General features: G+C 35.6%; 2 protein-coding genes across 8 annotated transcripts in view; one reads left to right on the forward strand and one right to left on the reverse strand.

Moving 5' to 3' along the window:
* The first annotated feature begins 1,272 nt into the window (after window positions 1–1,272).
* LOC129752784 (protein lethal(2)essential for life) lies at window positions 1,273–10,699 on the forward strand. Of its 2 annotated transcripts, none has more exons than XM_055748560.1 (4): window positions 1,273–1,316; window positions 9,828–9,925; window positions 9,990–10,282; window positions 10,342–10,699. In XM_055748560.1, exons 2-4 carry the CDS (start codon window positions 9,828–9,830, stop codon window positions 10,512–10,514), a joined length of 564 nt encoding a protein of 187 aa, XP_055604535.1. In that variant the 5' UTR covers window positions 1,273–1,316; the 3' UTR covers window positions 10,515–10,699. The 2 variants fall into 2 exon arrangements, with proteins under 2 accessions (XP_055604535.1, XP_055604534.1); XM_055748559.1 differs by having other exon boundaries at window positions 1,282–1,399.
* A 71-nt stretch (window positions 10,700–10,770) lies between these two features.
* LOC129752781 (high affinity cAMP-specific and IBMX-insensitive 3',5'-cyclic phosphodiesterase 8) overlaps window positions 10,771–26,173 on the reverse strand; it is a 326,911-nt gene continuing 311,508 nt past the window's right edge. For all 6 annotated transcript variants that reach the window (XM_055748557.1, XM_055748556.1, XM_055748553.1 and 3 more), the window contains 3 exons: window positions 24,677–24,899; window positions 24,188–24,616; window positions 10,771–23,372 (listed from right to left, as the gene is read on the reverse strand). In XM_055748557.1, coding sequence (XP_055604532.1) covers window positions 23,215–23,372; window positions 24,188–24,616; window positions 24,677–24,899 — 810 coding nt within the window. In that variant the 3' untranslated portion in view covers window positions 10,771–23,214. The remainder of the gene's footprint in view (window positions 23,373–24,187; window positions 24,617–24,676; window positions 24,900–26,173) is intronic.

Consider the following 26,173-nt stretch of genomic DNA (forward strand, 5'->3'; position numbering starts at 1 on the left):
GTAGTCAATTTCTAACGTATTTTTTTGGTGATAGCATTTGAAATTTTACACACTTTTTTGACGATTTTTTGTTCGAGCTTGTACGTCTGTTCTCTGTGTTTGACGGTCCTATACATGAACAGTGTGATATTTTATCACATTTTAGCATTATTTAGCATGATTAAGCATTATATTAGAAAGGTATTATCTCGACCGAAAATAGTTTCTATAATACATCCAAATCCATCGGAATTAAAAGAGAAGGGAGTGGAGGGGGGGGGTCTCCCTTACAAAATTATCAATATGACTAAATTTGAACAATTTTCGGAAACTACAGAACCGATCAACATGAAATTTGGTGTTTTGCGTTTTCAAGACCGGGAATGGTTTCTTTAACAATTTTCAACACTTCCGAATTCAGAAAGGGGGAAAAGGGAGGGGGCAAAATTCTAATAATTTTCGAAGAATTTTCGTAACATATTGATAAACGTAAGCGTTTCAACATGATGAAATGATTTATTGATTTGACAAATAGATTTGACAAACAGATGGTATAATGTTTTGAAAGACCCCTTCCATTTTAATGAATGCCAATTCTCATATTTGTATTATTATACTGAAGATCCCTTCTATTTTTAGTAAAGGGTGGCTCCTTCAACCTACGAACCTTTGTCAACAAGATACGTTGACAAAGGTTCGCTATTAAAAAACGTTGAAATTTATTTAAAAGGAAGTTAATTTAAATCAAAATAATTTTAACTAAGATATTTTTTTATGGCTGGGTTAGCAAAGCACACCAAGTAGCTGACCTGGTTTTATCAATAATCGAAAAATTTGTAGGAATTAAGAAAAATGTTTTGTTAGTTTGTATTAGATCCTACGGAAGATGAGCTTAATGAATCATTGAAAATGACAGTTCTAGAACCATGTTCAGGCAACGTCACGCAACGAGTCTAAAAATATTTCCAAAAATACGTCACAAAGACCGCACGTTGTGGTCGCCACGTCATTGAGTCACTCTAAAAATAAAGATGTAAACAGGACCATTTGTTTGATCAAATGCAGTTAACACAACAATCAGAGAAAAAAAACATTTTAATCTTGATCTCTGAGATTTTCCGGCAAAATGCACCAAACCGGTGAGAAAAAAGATATAAAAATAATGAGAAAATTACACTTCCTCTTAAAAAATTGAATTTGTGAGAGTGAGCAAAATTTTCAAAGAGAAGAAAATCTCGTTTAACTTGGGAAAGCCTAAGTGAAAACTCTATAAAGTAGCGGTCGGGAAAACCACTCGAAGACAGTCGTTTGTTTTTCCTCGCTTGGTACGCGCCTGAGTAAGTGGATCCGCTTGTTGTGTTAGCTTGGCTCTTAGCAATATCGCATTATACATATAGCCAGCTCTAGAATAGAAGGAAAGGTGAGAAAATTTAATAACTATGACAGCATCATCGGTGTGGAATGCAAATGAGCTGCACAAGACTTTGATGGGGAGAAATGGTTGTTGGAAAATTGATGGAATGGAATTCTAAAGGTGCAAACTGAAAATGCTATTTTTGAATTTAGTGGTGGAGTGTGATTCACGGGTGGAGTCCATTTTGGATTAGGCCATTTGGGACAGTTGTGAAGGTGACGTTGACAAATTGCGTGGGTAGCCGAAATACCTGTGTGTTACGTGGAAATCGAGAACGTTTTGGTGTGGAAAAAATGGGAAATGAAATCAGCTATAAATAATTCTGGTGACATTTTTACAGTTTGTGAGGTTTATGAAATTGAAGTTTTATGTCTTCCGGCATCATAGAATGTACTTTTTGTACGATTCTTGAATCAAAATTTATCAATACTATAGAAATTTGTGGAGTTAATTAGCGGATTTTATTTTTTTTACATAATTATATGAAACACTGTTTTCAATGGAAAACTTTCGATGGAAGAACATTCAAATGCAATGATTTGATTATTAAATACAACATTATCATTTTGAATAATAATTTTTTTTACAGTTTGTTGGCATCCCAGATGTTTTGTGTTTGAGAAGGTCAATTAATTTTCTGATTTGATTAACTTGAACACAAGTTTCTCAATGAGCTCTTTGTTTTGCTGTATCTTTAACAAAATTCTAAAACTAATAGTACTTTCTTATCGATTATGAAGAGTTTCTTTAAAATTTATTTGCGGTTATTATAATGCGGTTGACATTGCAAGTACGGATAAATAGGGATATTTGATTCCTTTTTCTTATTATCGCCATATCTAATTGGAAAAAAAAATTGCAGTTAGTCCTCTTTTGCATTTTCTGACAGCGTGTAATTACAATTTTAAATGCTGCAAAAGTTAGATCGATACTTGAACCCATAGATGAATTAGAAGCGTTTTTGTTTGGCTGAAAAAAATGTGATATTTTAAATGTTCAAAGAGACTTGATCGTTCCTTAAAGGAGACTTGATCCTTTAATCAAGGGGTGCTAAGCTTTAGCAAAACCATGAAAAATCTAAAGATTTAAGTTTCATTGACTTTTTCGGCCATATTAGTTTTCATTTCACAAACATTTTAGAAAACTTTTTCTTTAAAAAAATTGGAGTCTACTATTGCTTTAAAAAATGGCTTTAAGAAGTTATTGTTATACGCTAACGATTGACATATTAAAATTAATATTTTATTTTAATTTTTTCGTTAGGGAAACATTTTAAAGTGAAGAAAAAACATCTTCAAATACCAACTTGTACAAAAAATTTACTTACAAGTTGGTAGTTGAAAATCAGCAGTGAAAAGGAAAAAAAATCATGAAAATCATGCTCTATTAATAACCTTTGTTTTATATGTTATCACTCATTGATTTTTCTCGGTGAGTAAAACAACTATTTGTTTATATTTTCGTTCATGTTTATAACATACAAATTGGATATAGAGCGGCAATGTTTGCTACACTTTTCAATTGAGTCAAGATTTTTCAAAAACGAACCTGCCTTGCATGGCAGAAAATATAAATATAACGTAAGCTACAATGAACATTTTCAATCAAAAATTAAAGAACATATAAACATAGCACGCATGACTTTCCGGTCCAAAGTTTTGTCCACCGGACCCGGTTTCCGCTCCGTTTTTTTCTGTCCATGAAACAGTTTTTCTCTCATTACTTCCTAATGGAATTTATGTTTACTTATTCCATTTTAGCCGTCTGACTCAGCTAAATGTTGGGAATAGAACATCATTTGTACACGTTATTTTTGCACTTTTTCGAGGAAATGCTTCTCATTTTCACAAAAATCATGAAAAGTGTATCTCACGATACTCAAAGTTTTAAGTTAAACTGTAAACAACAACACCCAGCAGAAATCAGTTGTTTAAACGAGATCCGGAATGAGCAGGGTTGTATTAAAATCATGCTTAGGCATGATGGGACACCCTAAATATCAAGGTTGCCAGAATTTGTCCAGCACCTATACGGGCCGAATAAATCCTGGCAATTTTATCTAAAAACCTGGCAAAATCCGGGCATTTGTTTCGAAATTGTCTTTCAAAAATTCGAGTAATATCCGGGCAAATTTGTTCAAAACCCAGGAATAATACCACAAAAACTTGATTTTTTTTTGTTATTACAACTCATCAGTTTATTTAATATCGTATTTTTGGCTTCCAAAAAATCTTTCAACATTATTTTTATAAAAATTGCTAAGAAAATTTCGATTTGGACGCATAATTTAAAAAAATGTTCAACACAATTTGTTGATTCTCAACACTGCTGGTCGCTCTAGAAACGAACGTCACACCAATCTTGTAAACAACGCGCGAAGCGTTTGTTGTTTATTTTTTATTAAGTGTTGCCAGTTTTAGCTTTAATTGTTCGTTTTGTACCACAATTTACGCGCGAAGAATTGTAATAATGACTAAAATTGAAATAAACGATCTCTTTAGTTTCGGACGTCCTACAAGAAACAAGTTTCTATTTTTATCCGTAAAGGTCCTGAACAAAACATTGGTGCCGTGACCAGGATTGGGTAGCTTCCGCTACCCCGTCCTGGAACCAACCCCTAGAAAACCAGACTTGCATCGACAGCATCCAACTACCCCGTTCCCGATCAACAGTCCGACCCGGATGGATGGTACTGGTGTAAATGGTTTAACACCAGCCATCCGGGCTTCTGCCGTACTGGCTCCCGGCCAGTACTCGCTTTGGAAGAACTTCTCGAGTACGTTCTTCAAAGTCAGTGTGCCGATTGTTGGTCATGTGTGTGAAGAAACCCGTAATCGATTATGACCCAAGTTCCTATGAACTCACCCTGTGACCCAAGCCCAAGCCTGCGACTCAAGTTTGTTTGTCCTGTTCCCGATCAGCAGTTTGACCCAGATGGGATGTACTGGTTGGTCTTATGCCAGCCATCTGGGTACTTGCCGTACTGGTCGCCCGGCCAGTACTAGCTCCCAAAAGTTCCAATCAGTTGTTTTTTTTTTGGGAGTAATCGCGCCGATTGCTGATCACTTTGGTGTATGTATCCTGTCCCGAGTCGTCGCAGGCAGCCTAAGCATTTCCGTTCTCCAGTGCTGAGAACAAAATCAAAAGGCCAGCTGTCGATGTACTTACCCGTTCCGATGCATCCTGAAAACAAATATTCAACATTTATTGCCGTACTTCGAAGGAATTCCGCCCAACAGACGAATCGGATCACAACGTTAGTGCCGCTAAATTCGCTGAATTGTTTTGTGACAGGTGTTCATGGCTCAAACCAAAACAGAACTAGAGTGGCCAGATATAAAACATTCGTTTTAGGTGGCCAGTATGTTGATTCTCAACACTGCTGGTCGCTCTAGAAACGAACGTCACACCAATCTTGTAAACAACGCGCGAAGCGTTTGTTGTTTATTTTTTATTAAGTGTTGCCAGTTTTAGCTTAAATTGTTCGTTTTGTACCACAATTTACGCGCGAAGAATTGTAATAATGACTAAAATTGAAATAAACGATCTCTTTAGTTTCGGACGTCCTACAAGAAACAAGTTTCTATTTTTATCCGTAAAGGTCCTGAACAAAACACAATTGTTTTTTTATTTGGCAAATGAAGTGGATGAATTCGGACAAATTCCGTGCTGTTTTCAATGAAATCCGGGCAATCGGACCGGACTTTTCTCAAATTTTGTATGAAATATCCGGGCAAATCCGGATAAAATCGGGTAATCTGGCAACCTTACTATATGTGTTATATTTGTCATCAGCAGGCAGCCGTTCGTCGGCCGTCGACGCACAGTGGTCTTAAACTAAAAAACCGATCGAAAGTTATATAAATGAATCGATTGATTTAATTTTGAAATATCATGAATGTATTCTTGGTAGGATCAATTTTATACAGTTCTTAAGGGTATTGCATCTGATTTGGATTTATAATACTTTTGATCTATACCGTCAACTGGGGCAACATGCAACAATTTTCAACTTCAATGGCTTCTAAAATCTTAATGCTTACAGATAAACATACTTCTTGTACATCAAAAGTTTTAAGGTTGATCGGACATCAAACTGACGTAGTCACAAAAATTATTGGTTTTGCCAGTTATTTTGAAATTTACAAAAACATGCGATTTTCATCCTACTTAGAAAAAGGGGTAAGTTGCAACAAACTCTGTTATTAATGAAAAATCAAATGAAAACGTTTATATTATATTTATTATATTTATAGTTTTTGATACATTTGTGATGTCATTGCGCATAAAGCACCAATTGCAGTAATTTTTGGTTTCGTTGGAATTGAATTTAACATTTTTCCTGTCAAAAATGTTTTTAAGAAAAAAGTGTTAATCTGCTATATACATTTAGGGGTAAAAAATACTATAAAATATTCTATTATCTAAAATCATGTAAATAACTCTTAGGATGGATGAAATTTTAACGTTAACAAACGCATAATGCTAAACAATCATATCCCAGCATATGAAAACGCAGATTTATGAGATTTAGTCCTGATTTGCATTTTGTTGCAATTTGCCCCAGACGGCTAACTGAATTATAAAAATATTTATTTAAATTTTTTTGAGATTGTCAGAAAAAAAATTAATACACCAACAGTGTTGGTATTGGACAATGAAAGCAATATAAAGTTTGTAGGTGATATCATTAAGCCAATCCGTCATACTAGGTAAAGTTTTTTAAGGCATCGAAAAATGTAAAAATTTGTACATCTATTGCTCGATTTTTTTAAATTTTTTATGAGAATCAAAAACTTTAAAAAACTTTTTCACGATGTTAAAAACTATGTCATAATCAGTTTGTTATCATTCAATGATAGCTTTATTACAGTATATTGATATAAAAATTGAATGAGTGTTGTGGTATACAAATGTTGCATCTAACACTGCTTTTGCATGATGCCCCGTTTGACGGTAATAAATCATTGAAACAAGGCAAATCCGTAATCAATTTCAACTTGACCCAAAATACACTGGTACATTTGAGCTGCCTCTTCATGGTTATCTTCGAGAACTTTTCTTCTAATTTGAATTCACTTATCAGAATTGATATTTAAATAAAATATCCGTTTCCATAAGGCCGGAACAAATTTCAAATCCTTCTTTTGTCACTCGGAGTTGTAACATCGCGAGGGGAGAGGGATAACAAAAACAATGCGAAAAACTAATAAACTGGAATAAATTTCACGCAAACTTATATGCAACAAAATTTCATGCTATATCATTGCACAAAACATATAAATCAATTAATTGTTAATCGAAAATTTAAAAAAAAAATACATGAATACAAAAGGTGATAAAGCTCCCATCTTCCACAATTGTTTTTTGCTCTTCTAATATGTCGGATATTTGATAATTTTTTTCGAAATTTTCATAAAATACCTCAAACTTTATTTATCCCCCTTCGAGTTTTTTGAAAAACTCAAATGAGATGGGGGGTTGACAAAAGAAGACATTGATATTTGTGCCGGCCTAACAACGGTTAAAAAAAAATAAAAATGTTGAATGTTGAATTTTGGAGTATCTCATCAAAGTTAAACATAAACGTCATAATCCTTTAGATATGATGTCCTTTAATGAAGATATTTTCCAACGGGAGATATTTTAACGAATTTCAATTTGCTTCTCTATAGTGTTTGTAAAATCGGTTTAATAATTTCAAAATTGAATTTCAATTTTAAATGCATAAAATTTTACAATCCTATGAAAAAAGTTCGGAGCCATATAGGAGAAAGCGCCTGTGCGGGTTGAGCGCGGTTAAATGAGCCTCTGATCGGTTTACAAAAAAGCTGACTAACAACATATCTTATCAATACATTTAGGTGGTGATACGCTATGAACTCAAGAAAGAATTTTATTAATTTACCAACACAATTTTAAAATAAAATTCATACAAGGTTTTGATACCTTTTAATGTAATATTTTGACTTTCAAAAATTATACGTGTGGAAGCTCAAAACAAAAACTTGGGTAGTTTTGTGTTTCTTATTTAAATTTAGAAAGAAATACAAATTAAAGCTTTTATGAATGATTCGTAATGATTAGATAATGGAATAAGAAAGTGTTTTTGTATGCCATCAGCATGTTTTTAAAATGCCTCTATCCTCAAATAGCAGGTTAAATAGAATAAATATGTGGTTTTATCATTAACATTTCGAATCTCAGCACTTAATAACACCTTAAAAGAGAATTGAAAATCTCAAAATTGGTTTAATAAAGCATTTTTTGGATGGACAATGGCAAAATCCATCCTGGAATTTCATTTCTAAATTGACGACCAAAAATCCGGGCCGGGAAAATTTTGTCAAAACTCAGAAATTACTCAACAAAAATCAAGATTAAAAATTTTTTTATCAAAATTATTTTAGGATTCGAAAAAGCCTTTCATGATTATTTTTGCAAAATCTGCTCAAAAATTTTTTACAATACCATTTATTTTTATTTTGTTTGAATTGCCAAAAAATGTGAAAAAATCCAGGCAAAATGCGGGCATTTTTCAATTGAATCCGAGCAACCGGGCCGGGCGGGAATGTTCCAAAATTTTGTATAAAATATCCGGGCAAATCCGGATGGAACCGGGCAAGCTGGCAACCTTAGGGTAAAAACGATACAGGAAGGATTTGACAAACCAAATCCAAACCAATCAATCATAAGAAAGCAATTCACTCTGTTTCTTCTGGCTAGGCAATGGGAGTTATTAGTAACGAAGCTTTTGGGAAAAGCCATACATTTTCTCCTACCTACAAAACACCAAACACTTACCTGGCATCAAGAATGGATGCGCTGTGGAATTTGGGAGATGGTTTTGCAGGATGCAGCTTAAATTTCACCCAACTTTTGATAGATCCTACACGTTTTAAGGAGGAATAAAATAATAACTTTTTGCTTCGATCGCCTAATCTCTTGCTAGCTCTTGTTTTGAAATTACTTGTTGACATGGATCTAGGGAACAATTTTATTGAAGTCACCGAAAACCAAGTTCTTATCTCTAATAAAAAATGGACATTTAAATAGTTGTTTATGCAAAAAAGTGATTTTTTTCAACAGTGGAGTCGTAAATTAACGTTGAGTGTTGCCAAATTCTCTTGAATTTTTTCTCTTATTTTTAAAAATAGCTATTTTTATTATCATTTATGTTAGTTTTAGTTAATATCCGACCATTTTGAGTTATTTTTAATTCTTCTTTTATCATGTTTTTGATACATTTTGTACTGTTCTTGTTTTGTTTATAATGTTTGTTTTTTTTTGTTGTCATACTTGCTGTTTTTGCCATTCTTCATAATTTTTTAGTTGTGTTTTTTTGTCATTAGGTATTTGTTTTTTAATTTTTTTTTAAATTTTTGTCATTTTTGAGTACTTTATAAATTTTCTAAAAAAGTTTGATTTTGTTATTGTATTCCATCATCGTTTCTGAACGTAAAAACGTATGTATGTATGAAGTTTGTCTAAAATATATTGGTCCTGTTACAGCAAAAACTAAAAGGTAATGTTGTTTCTAAAAACCGTTCGATTTTGGCACATATGCCAAAATTGGATGTTGCCAAAATCGAGTGTTGCCAAAATCGAATGTTGCCAAAAGCGAACGGGGTCTGTATAAGTTGTAATCTAGCATAGCATGTTTTGTTGTAAACAAAGTTATTGTATTTTGAAAAATTCTACTCAAATTCCCAAGTTGTCCGTTATAGACAAAGATTTTATCACGATTTTTTTTTCTTCCAAAATCATGGACATTGACTCCTTTTCTGGTGTTTTATGATAGTTTTGATCCATCAAATTTTCATTTTCACGAAAAATGTATATTGTTTATATGTTTTTAGCAAATATTATTGGTATATTATTTTTAGCACTTATTGGGGTTTTGTAGTTTCATGTTCGATTTTTGAAATAAAAAGTGTTGATTTTTTTAAGTAAAATTTTTCTATGTTCCAGTCTCCTGTTAAAGTATATTGAGATTTTTTTAAGGAATTGAGAACGTTAGATCTCACAAAGGGGGGGGGGGGGGGGGGGGGTTTGAGTTTTGCGAAATCTAACTTTTTCTTACATTGGATGGAACCAATGTTGCTGTCTTCGAAAAATTTATTTTAAATTTAAAACTTACATTTTGACCATATAATGAAATCAAAGTCCTTCAGTGTTGGCAGAAATATTCACAATTTCATTAAAGGAATTTTTCATTTTTTTTAAGATAAACTTTTGATAGATGTGTTAGAGAAAAACTTAAAGGATGCTTAGATTCAGCGCTCTCGAGTTAGCCAAATTCACCTCTCAAATTCTCGACACCAAGGCAGAATGTGAATTTTTTAGACCTGTGTGAATTTTTATCCTTCAAAATATCAAAAGAATGCATTACCCTTAAACTTTATTACTGACGAAGATTTCAATTTCTCTCTAGATGTCTGTGGTTCCCATGATGTTCCGTGACTGGTGGGATGATTTCGATGCGCCGTTCCGCACTCGTCTGCTGGATCAACATTTCGGCACTGGACTGCGGTAAGAAAAATTATAGATTTCTATTGTAGGTTTTAAGTGATTATTGGTTGTGTCTTTTCCACAGTGCCGATGACCTGTTCTCTTCGTTGTCCCTGCGCAATAATACATCACCGGTTCTGAGGTCGGCCTATTATCGACCATGGCGCAACACTGCCCTCGCCCGCCAAGATTCCGGATCCACCCTGAATTTGGACAAGGAAAAGTTCCAAATCATTCTGGATGTGCAGCAATTTTCGCCGGAGGAAGTGACCGTCAAAATCAACGGCCGCTCGATTGTGGTCGAAGGCAAACACGAAGAGAAGCAGGACGAACACGGATTCGTTTCCCGTCACTTCACTCGCCGTTACATGTTGCCAGGTAATCAGTTTGTTTTTAATTTTAAGAATTACGTTTTTAATGTTTTTGTTTTATTTTAGATGGACACGACCCCAACGACGTCCTGTCGACGCTGTCTTCTGATGGCGTTTTGACGGTTACGGCTCCCAAGAAGGCACTTCCGGCTCCGAATCCGGAGCGCAGTGTTCCAATCCAACAGACTGGCACCCCGGCCAAGGAGCAGAGTGAGGTTAAGATCGAACAGGCCAAGTGAACGATTAACGAATGGGGTCAGCAAAGGAAAAGAAGCAGGGGATGCGGGGGATGGTAGCTTAGCTTTTCGTGTATTTTCTCTATCGATCAAAGTATTATGTGGCTTAACAAGTTGGTTCCGTACAAATAGCCGAGCATTTGTTTTCCTGATGTAACACAATAAATGTTTGTTTGGGTTTGTAAAGATTTAAAATTTATTTATTTCTGATGAATTCCATCTTTTTTCAAATTTCGGATGAATTAAACGACTTACAAACTTCCACTTAATAAAGTTTTATTCCACCTTCAGAGGTTTAATCCAAATTGTAACATCGTTATGGAGTTTAGTTTCAGTTTTTTCCAAAGGGATCTGGTTTCGGTTTGCTTAATCTCTGTTTAATCTGACATTGATAACGGTAGTGCGATTTGATTGTTGCTGTAGATCAAACCCAACGGGAAGTGTTTTCTGTTTAGCACAATTTTCAAAGGGTGTCTTTTTTTCTATTCATTCACCTACTAGTAAAAGAGTTTGTTCTACTGTATTAGTCTCACAGTTGCTTCCACTGATTTTTGTTTCCGGTTTTTGTTTCACAATTGTATAATTTAAATATAATTAGGCTCTAGTTGTTTTTTGTTTTCCATTCTGGTTTAACGTTTACGACAATTCACTTCAAATACATTTAATATGTGTGTGTTTATGTGTTTGTATACGATGCATTTTTCCTCCTGCCTTTTACTGAAATCAGAGTTTTTTTTTGTATTTAGTTAAATAACAGACAAAAACCCATGATTTGACTTTGTTAAAGATTTTTTTATTATTATTTCTATTTGTTCAAGTAACCTCCAGTGTATACTTAGAATCAGTTAACATTATTAGAAACTTATCCGATTTGTGATCCATTATTTTTCATTTTATTGGATTCTCTTTTCTAATTCCGATAATTGATCCGCTTCATTACTTTTACTTCAAAGACACTATACAAAACTAACAAATGGAACTACCAATCTGTATATTCATTGAAAACCGCGTGAGTTTCCCGTGAACATCGTCCAGGATGTATTCATTCAATTTTTCAAATATTGAGTAACCGTCAAGCCATCTCGAGATAATGGGAAAATCGGTTGTCAGCGAGAATTACTTTATGGAATTCGCCAAAGAAAGGATTAGCATTTCGCCTTTTGTTTGAACAAAAAATTTCAGCGTTTTTTTTCATATTGTAGATATATGAATTTAACTTTAAAAATGATAGAAATCAACCAACCTATTTGACAAATTTTCATAAATTTATGTTCAGTTGTGCGTAGTGCGTAATACGCTTCATGGTTACTTCCTTCTTCCAGAATTTTTTCGATTGCTGAATTTTCTAGTTGACAGTTTTGATTTAAAAGAAAGGCTTTCATCATCTGAATTCCATAATATTTCTGGCATCACTTGTTTGATTTCATTATTCAAATTCAAAAGAAAATGGAGAATTTAGAAGCTTAGTAGTTGAAGCAAATTCAAAGTTCATAATCATTTGCTCGTGATGAATTTAGGCGTATCAGAGAAAAATTGAGGCTATTTTTCGTTGAAAAAATAGCCTTTACATTTCATTGCGTAACGTCAACTGGAGCTACATGCAACACTTTTCAACTTCAATGGCTTCTAAAAACTAAATGTCCACAAATAAGCTTACCTATTGTACATCAAAAGTTTTAAGGTTGATGAGACATCAAATTGACATAGTCAGAAAAAATATTGGTTTCACCAGTTATTTTTTTAAATTTCAAAACATGCGATTTTCACTCTACTAAGAAAATGGTAAGTTTCAAAAAACTCTGTTATCAATTTAAAATGAAATGAAAACGTTTGAAAATTTCTAGGTTTTGATTAATTTGTGATTTCATAACGCATAAAGCACCAATTTTTTGGGTTTGTTCGATTTATATTTAACGTTTTTCTGTCGAAAAACGTTTTTAGAGAAAAAAGCGTAAGTTTGCTGCATACATTTAGGGGTAAAAAATACTACAAAATATTCTATTAGCTGAAATTATGAAAATAAATCTTAGGATGGATGAAATTTTAATGTTAACAATCGCGTTATGCAAAACAATCTTTTCCCAGCATATGGAAACGAGATTTATGAGGTTTAGTACTTATTTCCATTTTGCCCCAAACAGGTAACTGACTTATAAAAATATTTATTTGAAAAAATTTGGAGATTGTCTGAAAAATATTTTAACACCAACAGAGTTGGTATTGGATAATGAAAGCAATTTAAAGTTTGTAGGTGATATCATTAAGCCAATTCTTCATACTGGGTAAAGTTTTTTTTACGGCATTGGAAAATGTAAAAATTGGTACATCAATTGCACGAATTTTCAAATTATTCATGAGAATCAAAAACTTTTAAAAACTCTATCACGATGTTAGAATCTATGTCTACATCAATTTGCGATCATCAATGATCAGTATTTTACAGTATATTTAAATAAAAATTTCATGAGTGCCGCAGCCGTGGTGTAGAGGATAGCCTTCCAGTCTTCTAAGCCAACGGACATGAAATCGAATCCCGGTCACGGCAAACATAGTACACTTTCTGTGGGTTGGTGGTTATAGCATTTGTAAGATGCTAGCCATCATATCCTTGAATGATGTACGCTTAGAGTTAAATGAAAGGAATCTCTTCGATGAAACATCAAGTTTCATTGAGATTCTATATGTGTTTGTGTTCGTTTTTAAAGCATTTTTTTGCTCAGTAAATGATAGGCACCGATTTCGGTTACCGAGTTGTTTTTACCGAACCAATTCTCTAATTTTGAAAACAATCGATAACTAATAATTTTGACATCTATTTTCAACTGAACTTCATTACACTGTTAAACAGGTTTTTAGACAACATAAACGTCAAAATTTTCCTTGGTGTTGTATGAGTAGGATGGAAGCTTTCTCCTCACTCTTTCACTTTTTTCTTGGTTGTTCGCTGTCTTGCGTGCTGGGTTGCCAGGTGCCCAGATTTGTCTGTAAAACCAAGACTTTTGGCCCTTCGTCCAGTTATTGGTCAGACACAGATTTTGCCCAGATTTTTGCTGAGAGTGCCCAGCTTTTACAGACTTTCAAAATTGAATGATGAAATCAATATTCATGCACCGGATTTGATCCGTAAGTGCCAGATTAGACTAAAATCTCGAAATCTCGCGTGTATTCATTAGTTTTTGACCAATCATTCATTAAACAATTCTTTTTTAAAATAAGATCGGCATGGTACGTAGCAGGAAACAGTGTTTGTTATATAGTTCTCAACTCTAAAATAACCCGAACACCGCAGGATAACGTAGACCCTCCCCACCCCCGCTCACACGCATCGTCAAATTTCTTGTTTAGTACCAAATTTGTGATCTTCCCTGTGCACAGACACACACAGACTTTTTTTCAAAATTGCCCAGATTTTTACTTCTCAACGACTGGCATCCCTGCTTGCGTGACTTACAGTGATCTGAAAACAATGTGGTACAAAGAAGGGATGAACAAACACGCACACTATTACAGAACTCGTAATTCAAAAAGTAAAAAGGTAAACAAAGCCTACGTCACTTGCCAGGGTGGTAATGTATCCTAGGCGAGAATCGTAAACAGCAGTTGGCAATGATTTTTTCTCTAGTTTTTGCTGGTACAGCGATAATGGTTGTTTGTTTGCAACTGACGTCACGAATTAGCATGGTTACAATCAGAGCGTACAAAATTCACCGTCAGCAGTCATAAAACTGTGACTGTGAAAAAGTTAAAGCAGTCGCATTCATAACAGACACCTTCAAATGAGTAACCAAGCAAACAATCTCGCCTCAACCTTCAGTCAAATGAAGCGTTGGAAAAATCATAGTCGCCTTCAGCCCGTCGTCGTCTTTTGGACTGTGATGGAATAATGTTTACACAAAAAACCATCTTAGGACGACGCCGAAAAACACAAGTTTCGTTATGGTCGTGGCTGAAAAAAAAATCTGAAAACAACGATCATCGTTTCCGTTTTTGGAGAATAGTCCAGGATAGTTCGGGACCGGGACATTTTCGAACGTAACATCAACTGTCACGACCGATAAGAATTCGATAGGGACTTGAAGGACAATATCGACTACGCGCAAAAAAATTGCCTTTCATGATTATCTATATAAAAATTCCTTTACAATATTGTAATTCCGCAGTTGGTATTATTTTTTAATCCTAATTTTATTTGTTTTCGACACTGGCAAATCACCCAACAAGCAATCCAAATACACAAAATTTTTCGAATCATACATAAAATGCTTTGAACCGACGCCGTCAACTTGCTTGACGACCGTCGTTTGAAAAATAACATCCGTCACGTGAACAGAAATCCATGACGATAGTCAAGCTTTTCCAGTCCCTTGAAGCTTGACTAGTAGTCAAATGAGATTTGAAACGTGATGATGAAGGAAAATCAGCAACCATGTCAACTATGATACTTGAAAAATGTCTGCTCTGGTTACAATGTTTACAAAAAAAAACTTTCACTAACACTTAGAACGGGATTTCCATCGCCACCTGAGATATGTATACAGGTTGGGCTGAAACGGGTGATTCACGCGGAAATTGTGAAACAAAATCGGGAAAGTTCAATTTTAATTTGTTTGTCTTCCTGTCGTTGTCGTCAACGCAGCTCTTAACAATGGTAAGCTGCTGTTTATCCTTTCTATAAATTCAAATATCAATGAAATATATTCTAACTAATTTTAAAAGATGGCGGATACAAACAGGCTGGTATTTTTTTTTTCGAACGGTTTGCGAAGGAAAACGTATTGAATTTGGGGAAGATGATGACGAGGAAATTCTCGTTGATGGTTTAGTAGCTGTTGAATGTAAGGTGATTTTATCAAAAAAAAATCCTTAAATATTGAAAATAAATAAAGGAGCTTATTCTGCGACTCGAGTGACGTAACTTTCGAAATTTCATTCCGTTTTGCTCTCTAACTTCTCTGAATTTACGTTTTGGATTTGCTGTTATTGGTCTTCAGAGCTCATCTATACACAAATTTCTTTTTTGAAGCATTTGAATGAACGGTTCAGGTGGAAACAATTCTTAATGAAATATGCATGTCGGCAACATTTAACGAAACCTGTTAAATTATCAGTAATTTTTACCGTAAACCGTAAAACGATCGGCAATTCGAGCTAATGCAAAGCGCATTACGCTGCGCGAGATGATTCAACACTCGAATCATCTGTGCATCTTCAGCTGAGATCAATGAATGTTTTGCGGTTTTCGGAAGAATTTTCGAAGGTTTTACAGTTTTTGGTAAATATTACCGGCATTTCGGTAATAATGACACTATTTATACAAAAATTATCGATTTACCGGTAAAAAAACTACCGGTTTTTGGTAAAAATGCTGAATATTTTTCAATTTACTGGTAGTTTGATAATATTAACTGATATTTCAGTAATATTAATTGAAATTTCAGAAATAATTACAGAAATTTCGGTAAAATTTTCCGGTTGTTCGGAAAATATTACCGAGGTTTTAAGGCTTTCCGGGTAAAAATTCTCGATGATTCGGTAATAGTTGCAGATGTTTCGGTAGTAATTACAGGTATTTCGATAATAGCATAGGGTATTTGGTCAAATCCGGAGATGCGTAAACTCGCCTCGGAAAGAATCATTCGGCTGATTTCTTCCGAGTTTAACTTGCTATTTGCAGATTGATTTTATCTTCGTTACAATCATGACATCAATGTGCACAAAACGAAGAAAACAGTTTTGCATTCATGTTTTCCATGCCTCGCAGGAATAAAATCACAACAACGAAACAACAGAACGAAGCTGACCGTACACGAATGCACCCGAGCGATCGTTGCCCGACGGACCGAGTTAACATTCCTCGCACCCTTCTCTCGCACGTTTCCCGTTCCCTTGTATCTATCACTTTTAGCCACGCCTCCATGCGTTGTACGATTGATGTGTTCGACTGCCGAACGAAAACGATTTTTTCAGAACTGTACGTTCGTTTCGCTGATGTTTCCCCCGATCCGCGATTTCGAAGCTAATTTTTGACAGATCGTGTGTGTGCAAGAAAATGTAAACAAATGGGTGGAAATACTAGCCTGTAATAAATTATGATTTTCTCTGATTTGGTAAGGATTTTCAAAAAATTGTGAACACATGCTTAAAGTAAAAGGTTCAGAGATTATTGTGAGCTATAGGAGAAAATCTGTATGTACCGTGATGCATCGTAAATCGACGACAAAAAATGTGGTTTTTTTACTATTCCAAAAACCTCTTGGAGTATTTCACATATTTTTGAATGAAAAATTAAGCCAAGTGCACATTTTCAATTGCAATTTGTTAAAAGATAAGTCAATTAACATTTCTTCAAAATTTGGAAAAGCCTCAACAATTGATAAGCTAGAAATTTCTATTCAAAAATCCATAGATTTTTGCTATTTTCTACTAAGTTTTCTTCTGCAGCTACATACAATCAGGCGTAATAATTTGAAAGCTGGAGGGTGGATTTTTATATTTGATGGTGGTTTAAGTGAATAAAAACCAGATTCTCGAGCTACTACACAATTTTAGATTACTTTTATGCTATTCAATTGATATCGTTCAATGGTATTATCATGTTCTGTCGTTTTATCGGACCTTATGGTCTGATTTTTTTTTTTTTGGCGAAACTTATTGAAAATTTAATTAATGCAACCAAAAGCCGTAAAGAATTTCAATTAAGAATTTAACATTTTATACTGTCTTAAGCTGAAACTTCATACATTTTTATATCTAACTTATTTATGAAATGTTATATTTAAACTTAATCCAACAGTTAGTTGATAGTAACAACGAACAAATCGTTCATGCATACATACCAGCCAAAATGACATGAAGTTCAATATAAAGATATAATATAAAAATATGGATAACAAATTTGAAAAAAAAGAAAGTCTTGAAAATAGGCGCAAACAATTATTTTACATTGGTTTACATTTTTACATTTGGATTTTTCTCACCGACTGACTAGTTTAAAATGGATCAATCACATAAAATTGACTCTTCAACCGGGCAAATTTATTAGGATTTAAGTGAAAAAATAAACTTAAATCTTCAAAGGAGTGTTTTTTTTCATAATCATTTGGATTTATGAAAATTTTACTCAAAAGATTATAAAGTCTTCTATAGTTTATCGTTTACCCAGAATGTTGCTCACGCTTCATCGTACTACTCCAGATGGCAGCAGCGCAGCTTCGAAACAGCGAATTGCTGTTTACTCCTGCCGAGTTTACCCGAAGCTTTCTTCCTGATGCTTTCCGAATTGAACTATCGATAGCATCATTGCAGTTTGAGTTTAACGAAATAAAATCGTTCTGCAAAGAAGGGCAAAGTGCGAGTATGAAGACTCGCGATTTTAACATCTCTGGTCAAATCTACCGTTTGTTCATCATAAAAGTATCGAGCTTTTATAGTTTTTCGATTAATATCTACCTGCTTTCCGGTAATAAATACAGGCATTTTGGTAAACACTTCCGGATTCTTCGGTAATACAACAAGCTGTCACATTGACAACTGTCAAAATCAGCTGTCACATACTAACCATGAAAAAATTACCGAACAGTTTAGCGAACTCCGCATGTTACCGAACTCGGTCATTTTCGTTTATTGTGTGGAATGTAAAGTTACGTCTATTCAAAATGGGTTAATTTTTCTATTAGTGTAGAACCAATAGAGTATTTCCTGAGACAGAATGTGGTAGGGTAACGTTTTGTTTTCGTTTTGAAAAATGTAAACAACAAGTGATCGCCATTTTGATCTTTGATGATAAGCACTGTTCAATGCTTTCTTTGAAAAACTTCATTAATTTAAATCATTAACATATTTTCATGTCTTAACTTGTTATGAATTTACAATTAAATAAATAAAATATTTATGTTCTCCTCACCAAGGTGCGCTTGCAAAATCACTACAATTGCATAGCCAATTTTATTTCGTTACTATCTGGTTATTGAACTTGCGTAATGTTGTTGTTATGTTTACCCTACCACGATATGCCGAGAAAATGTAAACATGAGAAATCAGCTGTTCGTTTGACAATTGAGGAAATGCCTTATAGAGTTGCTTTTGACATTTCTTACGCACACTTGCTGAGCGTGTACAGAAGAGACAGGACAATTAAAGGGTGTCCACAATGAAATTGCCACACTATGAAATTGCTCAAACTTTTATACCGTTGGGTAGAATTTAGTGAAAATTTGGGTGGATTTAGTTCATAGTGCATTGTTTACATCCTTGAGATTTAAAGTCCTGTGATCAAAACTCGCGAAAATGGAGTCGAAAGAACAGCTCGTGCGTGATAAAATCTAAGGCATTCATCACGAGAACAAGGATCTCTCGCATCGTTCCATCGCTAAAACGTTGGGAATCGCGAATTCCATGATGTCGCGAGTGATTAAGCGGTTCGAGGAACGATTGACCACCGATCGGAAGCCCAGAAGTGAAGGAAAAAGTATTCCGTACAACACCAAAAATCATAACCGCGTAGTTGGGGCCTTTAACCGAAACCTGAACGCCTCCGTTCGGGATGTGGCTTAGAAGCTGCACTCAAGCCTTATTTTTGTCCAGAAGGCCAAAACTAAGGTTGGACTTTGAAAGTTCAAGGTACAAAAGGCCCCTAATCACGACGAAAAGCAGAACAAGTCCGCCAAAACCCGTGCCAGGAAGTTTCACCTCAACATGCTGACGAAAGTTGAATGCTGCATCATGGACGACGAAACATAAGTGAAGGCCAACTTCAAACAGATCCCGGCAACCTGTTTTCCACGGCCAAGGATAAGTTCAGCGTTCCGGAACAAGACATCTGCACGTGCGGGAAGCGAAGTGCACCTTTCTTGACCCAGGACACGATGAATGGACAGAAGCGGCTGCTTCCTCTCCTGAAGGCCCACAACGTCCCAACAACCTTCTGAATGGATTTGACCTCATGCCACTAATCCAAGGACGTGCTGGAGTGGTATGCGGACAATAAGGTCAATTTCGTGCCAAAAATGTTCAACCCTCCCAACACTTCGGAGCTCCACCCCATCGAGAAGTACTGGGAGATTACGAAGCAGCATCTTCTTAAACGACCTAAAGTAGTGAAGACAGTCGAGGAACTGGAGAAAGTATGCAAAAAACGATTGATTCACAGGTTGTGCAGAATCTTATGGCCGGGGTTAAGGCCAAGGTTGGGGTATTTGCGTATGGACTATAAATAAAATACGAGTAAAATGATAAAATGTAGTTTAATAGTTATTTTTCAATCCCTGAAAATTTTATAGCAATCGGATGAAAACTCGAATTTTGCGAATCAATTTTGTGATTTGAAATTTCATCGTGGGCAACCTTAAACCTAAAAAATTCTTTATACAAAACACGGGCAGCCGGTTGACAAACATGGTCATTTTTAGGTTGAAACTTAAAAAGTAGGTGGTGTGACAAGCATAATATCACGAACACTACCAGCGACACTTAGAACTATATGCGTAACCGAGTTGACCGTGTGTACCAAAACGACTCAATTAGTTTTTTCGTGTAAGATCAAAGGGCGTTACCAAGACCCCGTCTTGACAATATCATTTATGCGGGGAAAATCGAGGTAATCAAAATAAAAACAGTTCCTGTAGATTTAAAATTCTGAGATTAGGTAAAATGATTTATCCAGGAAAAAAAGAACAGTTTTGAAATAAAACATGAGTTATAATAAAAAAAACTACAAACTTCCTTGCCAGTTTGTATCATCGGTATTCAACTCTGAATCAGAATTCATTTGATCGAAATCTTGAGGCTCAAAATTCTGTATTTCCTCTTCTTCTGGGGCGCCATCAACATTGGATTCGTTCTGATTCGAAGAGTCTCTTCAGCAGATTTCCTTAAATATTGTTGAAGCTTTCAAGAAGTTAGAGCCATTGTCCGTCGTCAAGAAATACATATTATTTGGATCTAATTTATATTCACTTGAAACATCCAAAATGTCTCCAACAATCGAAACCACTGTGTTTCTGGAAAATCGTTCTTTCATGGCCAATGTTCGCACGATCACACCTGCAGCCTCAATTATCTGGACATGCATTCCTAACACGATCCTCCTCCGGCGAGTTGCGATATCCGCTTTCAGGTAGAATATTTTATTCCCTAGTTCTGTTCCGATGTAGTGCTTCAATCCTGAAGCAACTAGTTCCACTTTTTTTGGAAATGTTCTTACTATTTGTGTGAGGAAGTTTTAGTCCCTCATCTCATCCAATCGATTAACAATTTTCGGGCAAAGGGTTTATTAAAAAAAAATTCAACGAGATATTACATTCAGTAACCCAAACCAACCCAACCAGTGCCGAATAATATGTCTCCAAGTCCAAATCCACTGATTTTTTTTTGTGGAGGAGAATTCACTACGAGACTTTCTTTCTTCATCACTACCATTTCTTCAGCAGTTTTGGGGTGACTGCTTTTCAAATGCCGAGCCAGATTGAATTTAGAAATGCATGTGAAAATCCCGGATGAATCTCCACATAAATTACATACCTTCACTTTTTTCCGTCAATTCCTTGACATTCAGAGAATTTCGACTTTACATCAATGTCTTTCAGTTGATTCATTTCGAAAAAAAGCACTTGGACACATCAGAAACGCAAAATAACGCCACTTATTGACAGCACTTTGTGTACACTTCAGAGCACTCCTTAAGAGCGCTATCATTGAGTGCTCATTTCGTTTTTAAATGTAGTGTGAGTGCCGGAAATAGCTCGTTTTGTTTCATTCGCGACTTTATATCAAAGATGCAGTTGGCAGACAGTCATTGAAAAACTTATCCGTCACAACTGTGCTCGAAATTTACTCTTAGGCTCGAACTCACGGACATCGGCTCAGAAGGAAACTGACTTGCCAACGCAACTATATCACAAGTCCTAACTCATTTTGAGAGCAATGAGACAGGTCCTCTTTTTAAATCACATCTGTCAGTTTTCTATCTGACATTAAACCACGTAAGCATATTTTTTCTCAAGTTGATGGATTTTATTTGAAACCTATTGCGTCTGAGAATCAAATTTTTTAACTTTGATGTAACGTGATACCATTATTGGGAAGATGAAGAAGGTTGATTTCTGTACGAATTGTAAGAATACATAGTAATGAACTTTGGTTAATGTTTTATTAGACGAGAATATTCAATTATTTCAAATGATTGTCACTGGTTTATTGATTCTGTCTGATTTTCGCAAATTTTTAATCTGATTGATTAATACGGGCAAAGATACATGTTTCAACTGATTTTCTCAATGCTTTCATCCGTGTGGTACAACGTTACTCATACCTTTCAATCTACAATTTCAAACTAATTCTGTTTAGTGTCTTTGTTTTTTTTAAGCTTTCCGGATCAAAACGGTTTACTGCGAAAAAAGATCTAAACCGGATCTTCATTTTCTACCCTCCAATACACACCCATTAAACATCGCAATATTTTTTTTTCTAATGATAATTTTACTTCTTCATTTTTACTGTAAAAGTTTGATATGACCAGCACATCAGAGATATATAGTTCCTACACACAAAAAATTTGCATTTATCTTCCCCACATTAAAAATCTAGGTGGTTCTCCTATACACAAGAATGCATTTTATTAGTTGGCTGCCTTCAGTTTGTTATCTGTTTTAGTATCTAGTTGTTTTTTTTCCGTGTCGGTTTGGTTTTCGTGATTTAGTATTGTAGTGTTTTTTTTAGCTGTTTAAAGACTGATAGTAAAGTTTTGAAAGGTGATTCGTGAAAGTAGTGTTGTAGTAGTTGTGCACTCGATTGATTTTCCTTAACTTTTAAGTATTTTTTTTCATTCATTAGCTAGCTAAGATTGTTCGGTTATACGAAACCTATCATAAGTGAACTGTTCCAGCAGATATTTTTTTAAAAGGTGAACATGAATGTAGGAAGGTTTGTTAAAAGATTGGTTAAAATTTGAGCCCTAGTATGGTTAAGACAGTTCAAAAGTCAAGCTAAAAAGAAGTTTTTTTTTTCTTGAGATGAACAACAATTCTTAGTTACATACGTATAGCGTTTCCGGTTGTTTATTTTTGTATCAACATTCATTATTTGTTCTAGCCATGGTCTGGTTCAATGTATAACCTTTTATTTCTGTGAGACAAATTTAAACATTAGATCTTCTACAACAGATATCACTAGTTGATTTTATTGGTTAGATGGTTTGAGGTCCAACTATTTAACTTTATTTTGTTTTTTTCAGAAATGAATTGAAACGAGTGATTCATTAAAAAAAGCTATTTTGACAGATATTCATAGTACTTCGTTCCGATTCTCAAATAGAATTTTATTTTGAAGACTTGGTCAATCTCAAAGCTCGATATAAGAACTTATTTGAAATATTTGAACTCTAAATGTTTTTTTTTCTTTAGGACCCCAAACTGGTCGATACAACTCGTGTGGACACAATCCAGCAAGCACCATTTCAGACATTGAGATGTAATCTTCGGTGATTGATTTTTTCATAAAAAGTAAAATAAATAAACGGTAGGGTATTCAAATTCCAACGATACAGTTAAAAATATAATTTTATAAGCACGGATACTTTCAACAACACAAAACTAGGCGCGAACGAATCGAATTAACGATGACGCCGACGTATCGGAGGGTTTTTTTTGTTCTATTTTCGAAGAAGCTTGGCCACGGTGAACTTCCTTCGATTGGGGCAACGACGGTTTCAAACCTCATCTCCCATGGGTACAGTTTCCTCATCCACGAATGTCAGCTGCTTCCGCTTGATGTCGTTCAAGGTGTTGATGCCTTGCTCTTCGAACTGTTTCCACTTGGAGTAGTTGTGTTCCATGTACCGAACGATCTCCGGCATTTCGATGAAACCTACAAAAAGGAAATCGTTCAATAAAGCTTATATTTGAATTCCGGGATTTTTTTTGATAATTTTAGGAAATAGGTCTGACAGTATGTGTTGAGAGAGGTTTCATATATAAGTTATGCCTGATCTCACTAGCGCAAGTATGATCTTTTACCTTCAAAGGCAAGTTTGATCGAAATTCTGCGAGAATTAAGGTCAGAGGTCACAGGTTGAGTTAAGGTATATGTCGTAGAGGTATATGTGGGTATACCAAGGTAAATCTAACTCGCATTTTGAAGGATACTGGTCAAATCTGTCAAAATGTATAAACAAGTGTTGAAAACGCAGGTTTCAGTGGTGGAATAGAGCTTATCTGTATTCGTTTTGTACGTCAAGTCTTAAAATAACCACCCATTACAATAGCGATAGCTATTTGTCATTTTACACTTATCATATTCCCTAACCGGGAAAGTATTCATATCTCAATGAGTACTTTGATGCCCTTACCCAGAATATCTGGCAACACTATTGTGTTACCACGAACCCAATTTGAGTAGTTTCGTTTAACCATGTGATGATGTATACATTTGTACCATGTCATCAACAATCATTGATCTATTGTTCTCGATTGCGAATTGGACAAAGCAAGAGGAACCAAAACAAACAATGTTTTGATTCTGCTCGTGGCAGCAGAAATCTGCTGCTGTTACGAACGTCGGAGGAAACCGTAAGTTTCAACAAAAAGTTTTTTGACATCCCTGATATATATTGGACAGAGTCTCGTTAAAAAATCTAAAATTCCGATATTTTCGGTTTAAAAACACAGTTTAAAAGTACTTACTATTCCACGCATCCATCATATCGTGGATGATGTACTCGATGAAACCGATCTGACTCTTGGATATGCTGCAGCTGGACCGATCGAACATGGGCATCACGATCGGAAGGCCCTTCCGCTTCTCTTCGTCCGTCTGGGTGAAGTACTCTTCCGCTATCCGGCGGGCCCATTCGACACAGAATTTGAGCGGCCTCGTCGGATTGCTCACATCGGCGCACTTGATCAGCATCCTTCGCACCAGGATCTGGTTGTCATCGTTGTCACTGGTCGCTTCCTTCGCATCCACATCGGTCCCGAAGACGCTCACAAATTTGGCCAGATGCTCAAAGTGCCTGGTCATTTCCGTCGCCAGGATCATATCTACGATGATCGAGCGGGCCAGTTTGTAGCTCTCCCGATCCAGATGTTTGAAGATGTTGATTTTTTCGTCTCCTGTGAAGAGAAAATCAACATTTAGATACAGTTGAAGATACACTTTCCATTCGATCATACCGAGTGTCAACCGGAAGGTGATGGCGGCGTGATGGGACTCCAGCACACAGTTGTCATTGTACAGCAGTGCCAGAGTGTTGTCCGAGTTGCACAGGAAGGCGGAAGATCGGCCCGGATGGTCAATGTCATGGGTTGCGGCCGCGATCAGGGCCGTCGCTTCGTCCATCCGGTCCATTACCTTGAGCTCCCGGTTGGACAGCTGCTGCAGGTAGCATGCCGTTGCCTGCAAAAAAAGCAAATTTATCTTCCTGTCTTCATTCATTTTATTTTTTCGTGATTTATTTAAATATTTATTTGGTAAAATATCAACGGATGTTGATCTCAATGATTTTATTTTTAAAAATTTTTTCTATTAAAACTATATATAAAAATCATCTATTAAAACTTGTTGAAAACGCAGGTTTCAGTGGTGGAATAGAGTTATCTTTATTCAGGTTTGTTCGTCAAGTCCTTAGACAACTACTTATGGATTGGGCACACGCTGCGAAGGGATGAGAACGAGATTTGCAGAGAGGCTGAATGGAGTCCAGAGGGACATTAAAGGAAAGGAAGGCCAGAAACTCGTGGCGGCGAGGCCTAGCCGCCGAAATACGAACTGTCGAATATTGACGGGGACCGAGTGAAGACGCTGGCTCCGGATCTTCAACAGTGGAGGTCTTTTACCACGGCCCTATGCGCCCTATGTGGTTTATCTATAGGTGCGGACAAGACTACCGTTGCACGAGTGTGAGAATCAGTTTTTTCAATGTTTTGATTGCTACGTCACAAACGTTCATGAGCGTCTCGACGTTGAAATCGCCATCCAACGACGGCATACAATGTTTCATGTAATTTCATAAAAAACAATCAAAGCACCCTTTCATTTACATTTTTCTTCCTGACACGCAGCTCGGCGACGCTATTTGTTCTAAATAATATAAACAACTTTATTTGCGTCCCGAACATTCCTCCTCATAAGTATCCATGGCTACATTTGGGCGATTAACACTTGACTCCGTGATGGCGTCGCGTTACGTCACAATCGTTCATAAACAACTGTATGGATACAACGAACTAATACTGAAGTTTTTGGTTGTCCCCACCTATAGATAAACCACATAGCTATGCGCCGACTTACCGCTAGCCGCAGGGCAAACTAGAAAGCAAGTGCTGGCAAACCCAATCAAGAGAGCATATCAAAATTGTTACACAAACCAATCACAACGAGATATTTTTAACTAATTCAGATTTAGCTTTGATAACAAAATTTTGATTTTGGTGGTTTCGAAAAAAAGATTATATCTAGTTTCATACAATCAGTTTTTTTTTTCTGCCGGGAAAGCAATTGCTTCGAAAACTTTTATTGAAAATTTGAAGGTTTCAGTCTAATGCACCAGGCATGGTTCTGTGGTAGCGCGCACGCCTCTCAACCTAGCTGGTACCCGAACTTTTCAAGAATTATTCAAGTTGGAAACAATCCATGAAAGTTTGAGTACAAGTCAAGAGGTAGTCAAACAT

Source organism: Uranotaenia lowii, chromosome 3, assembly GCF_029784155.1.
Source record: "Uranotaenia lowii strain MFRU-FL chromosome 3, ASM2978415v1, whole genome shotgun sequence".
Taxonomy (NCBI): domain Eukaryota; kingdom Metazoa; phylum Arthropoda; class Insecta; order Diptera; family Culicidae; genus Uranotaenia; species Uranotaenia lowii.

Coding starts and splice junctions, on each gene's coding strand:
- LOC129752784 (XM_055748560.1), top strand. CDS start 9,828: ATGTCTGTGGTTCCCATGATGTTCCGTGACTGGTGGGATGATTTCGAT. Junction 9,926..9,989: donor CATTTCGGCACTGGACTGCG/GTAAGAAAAATT, acceptor TCTTTTCCACAG/TGCCGATGACCTGTTCTCTT. Junction 10,283..10,341: donor TCGCCGTTACATGTTGCCAG/GTAATCAGTTTG, acceptor GTTTTATTTTAG/ATGGACACGACCCCAACGAC.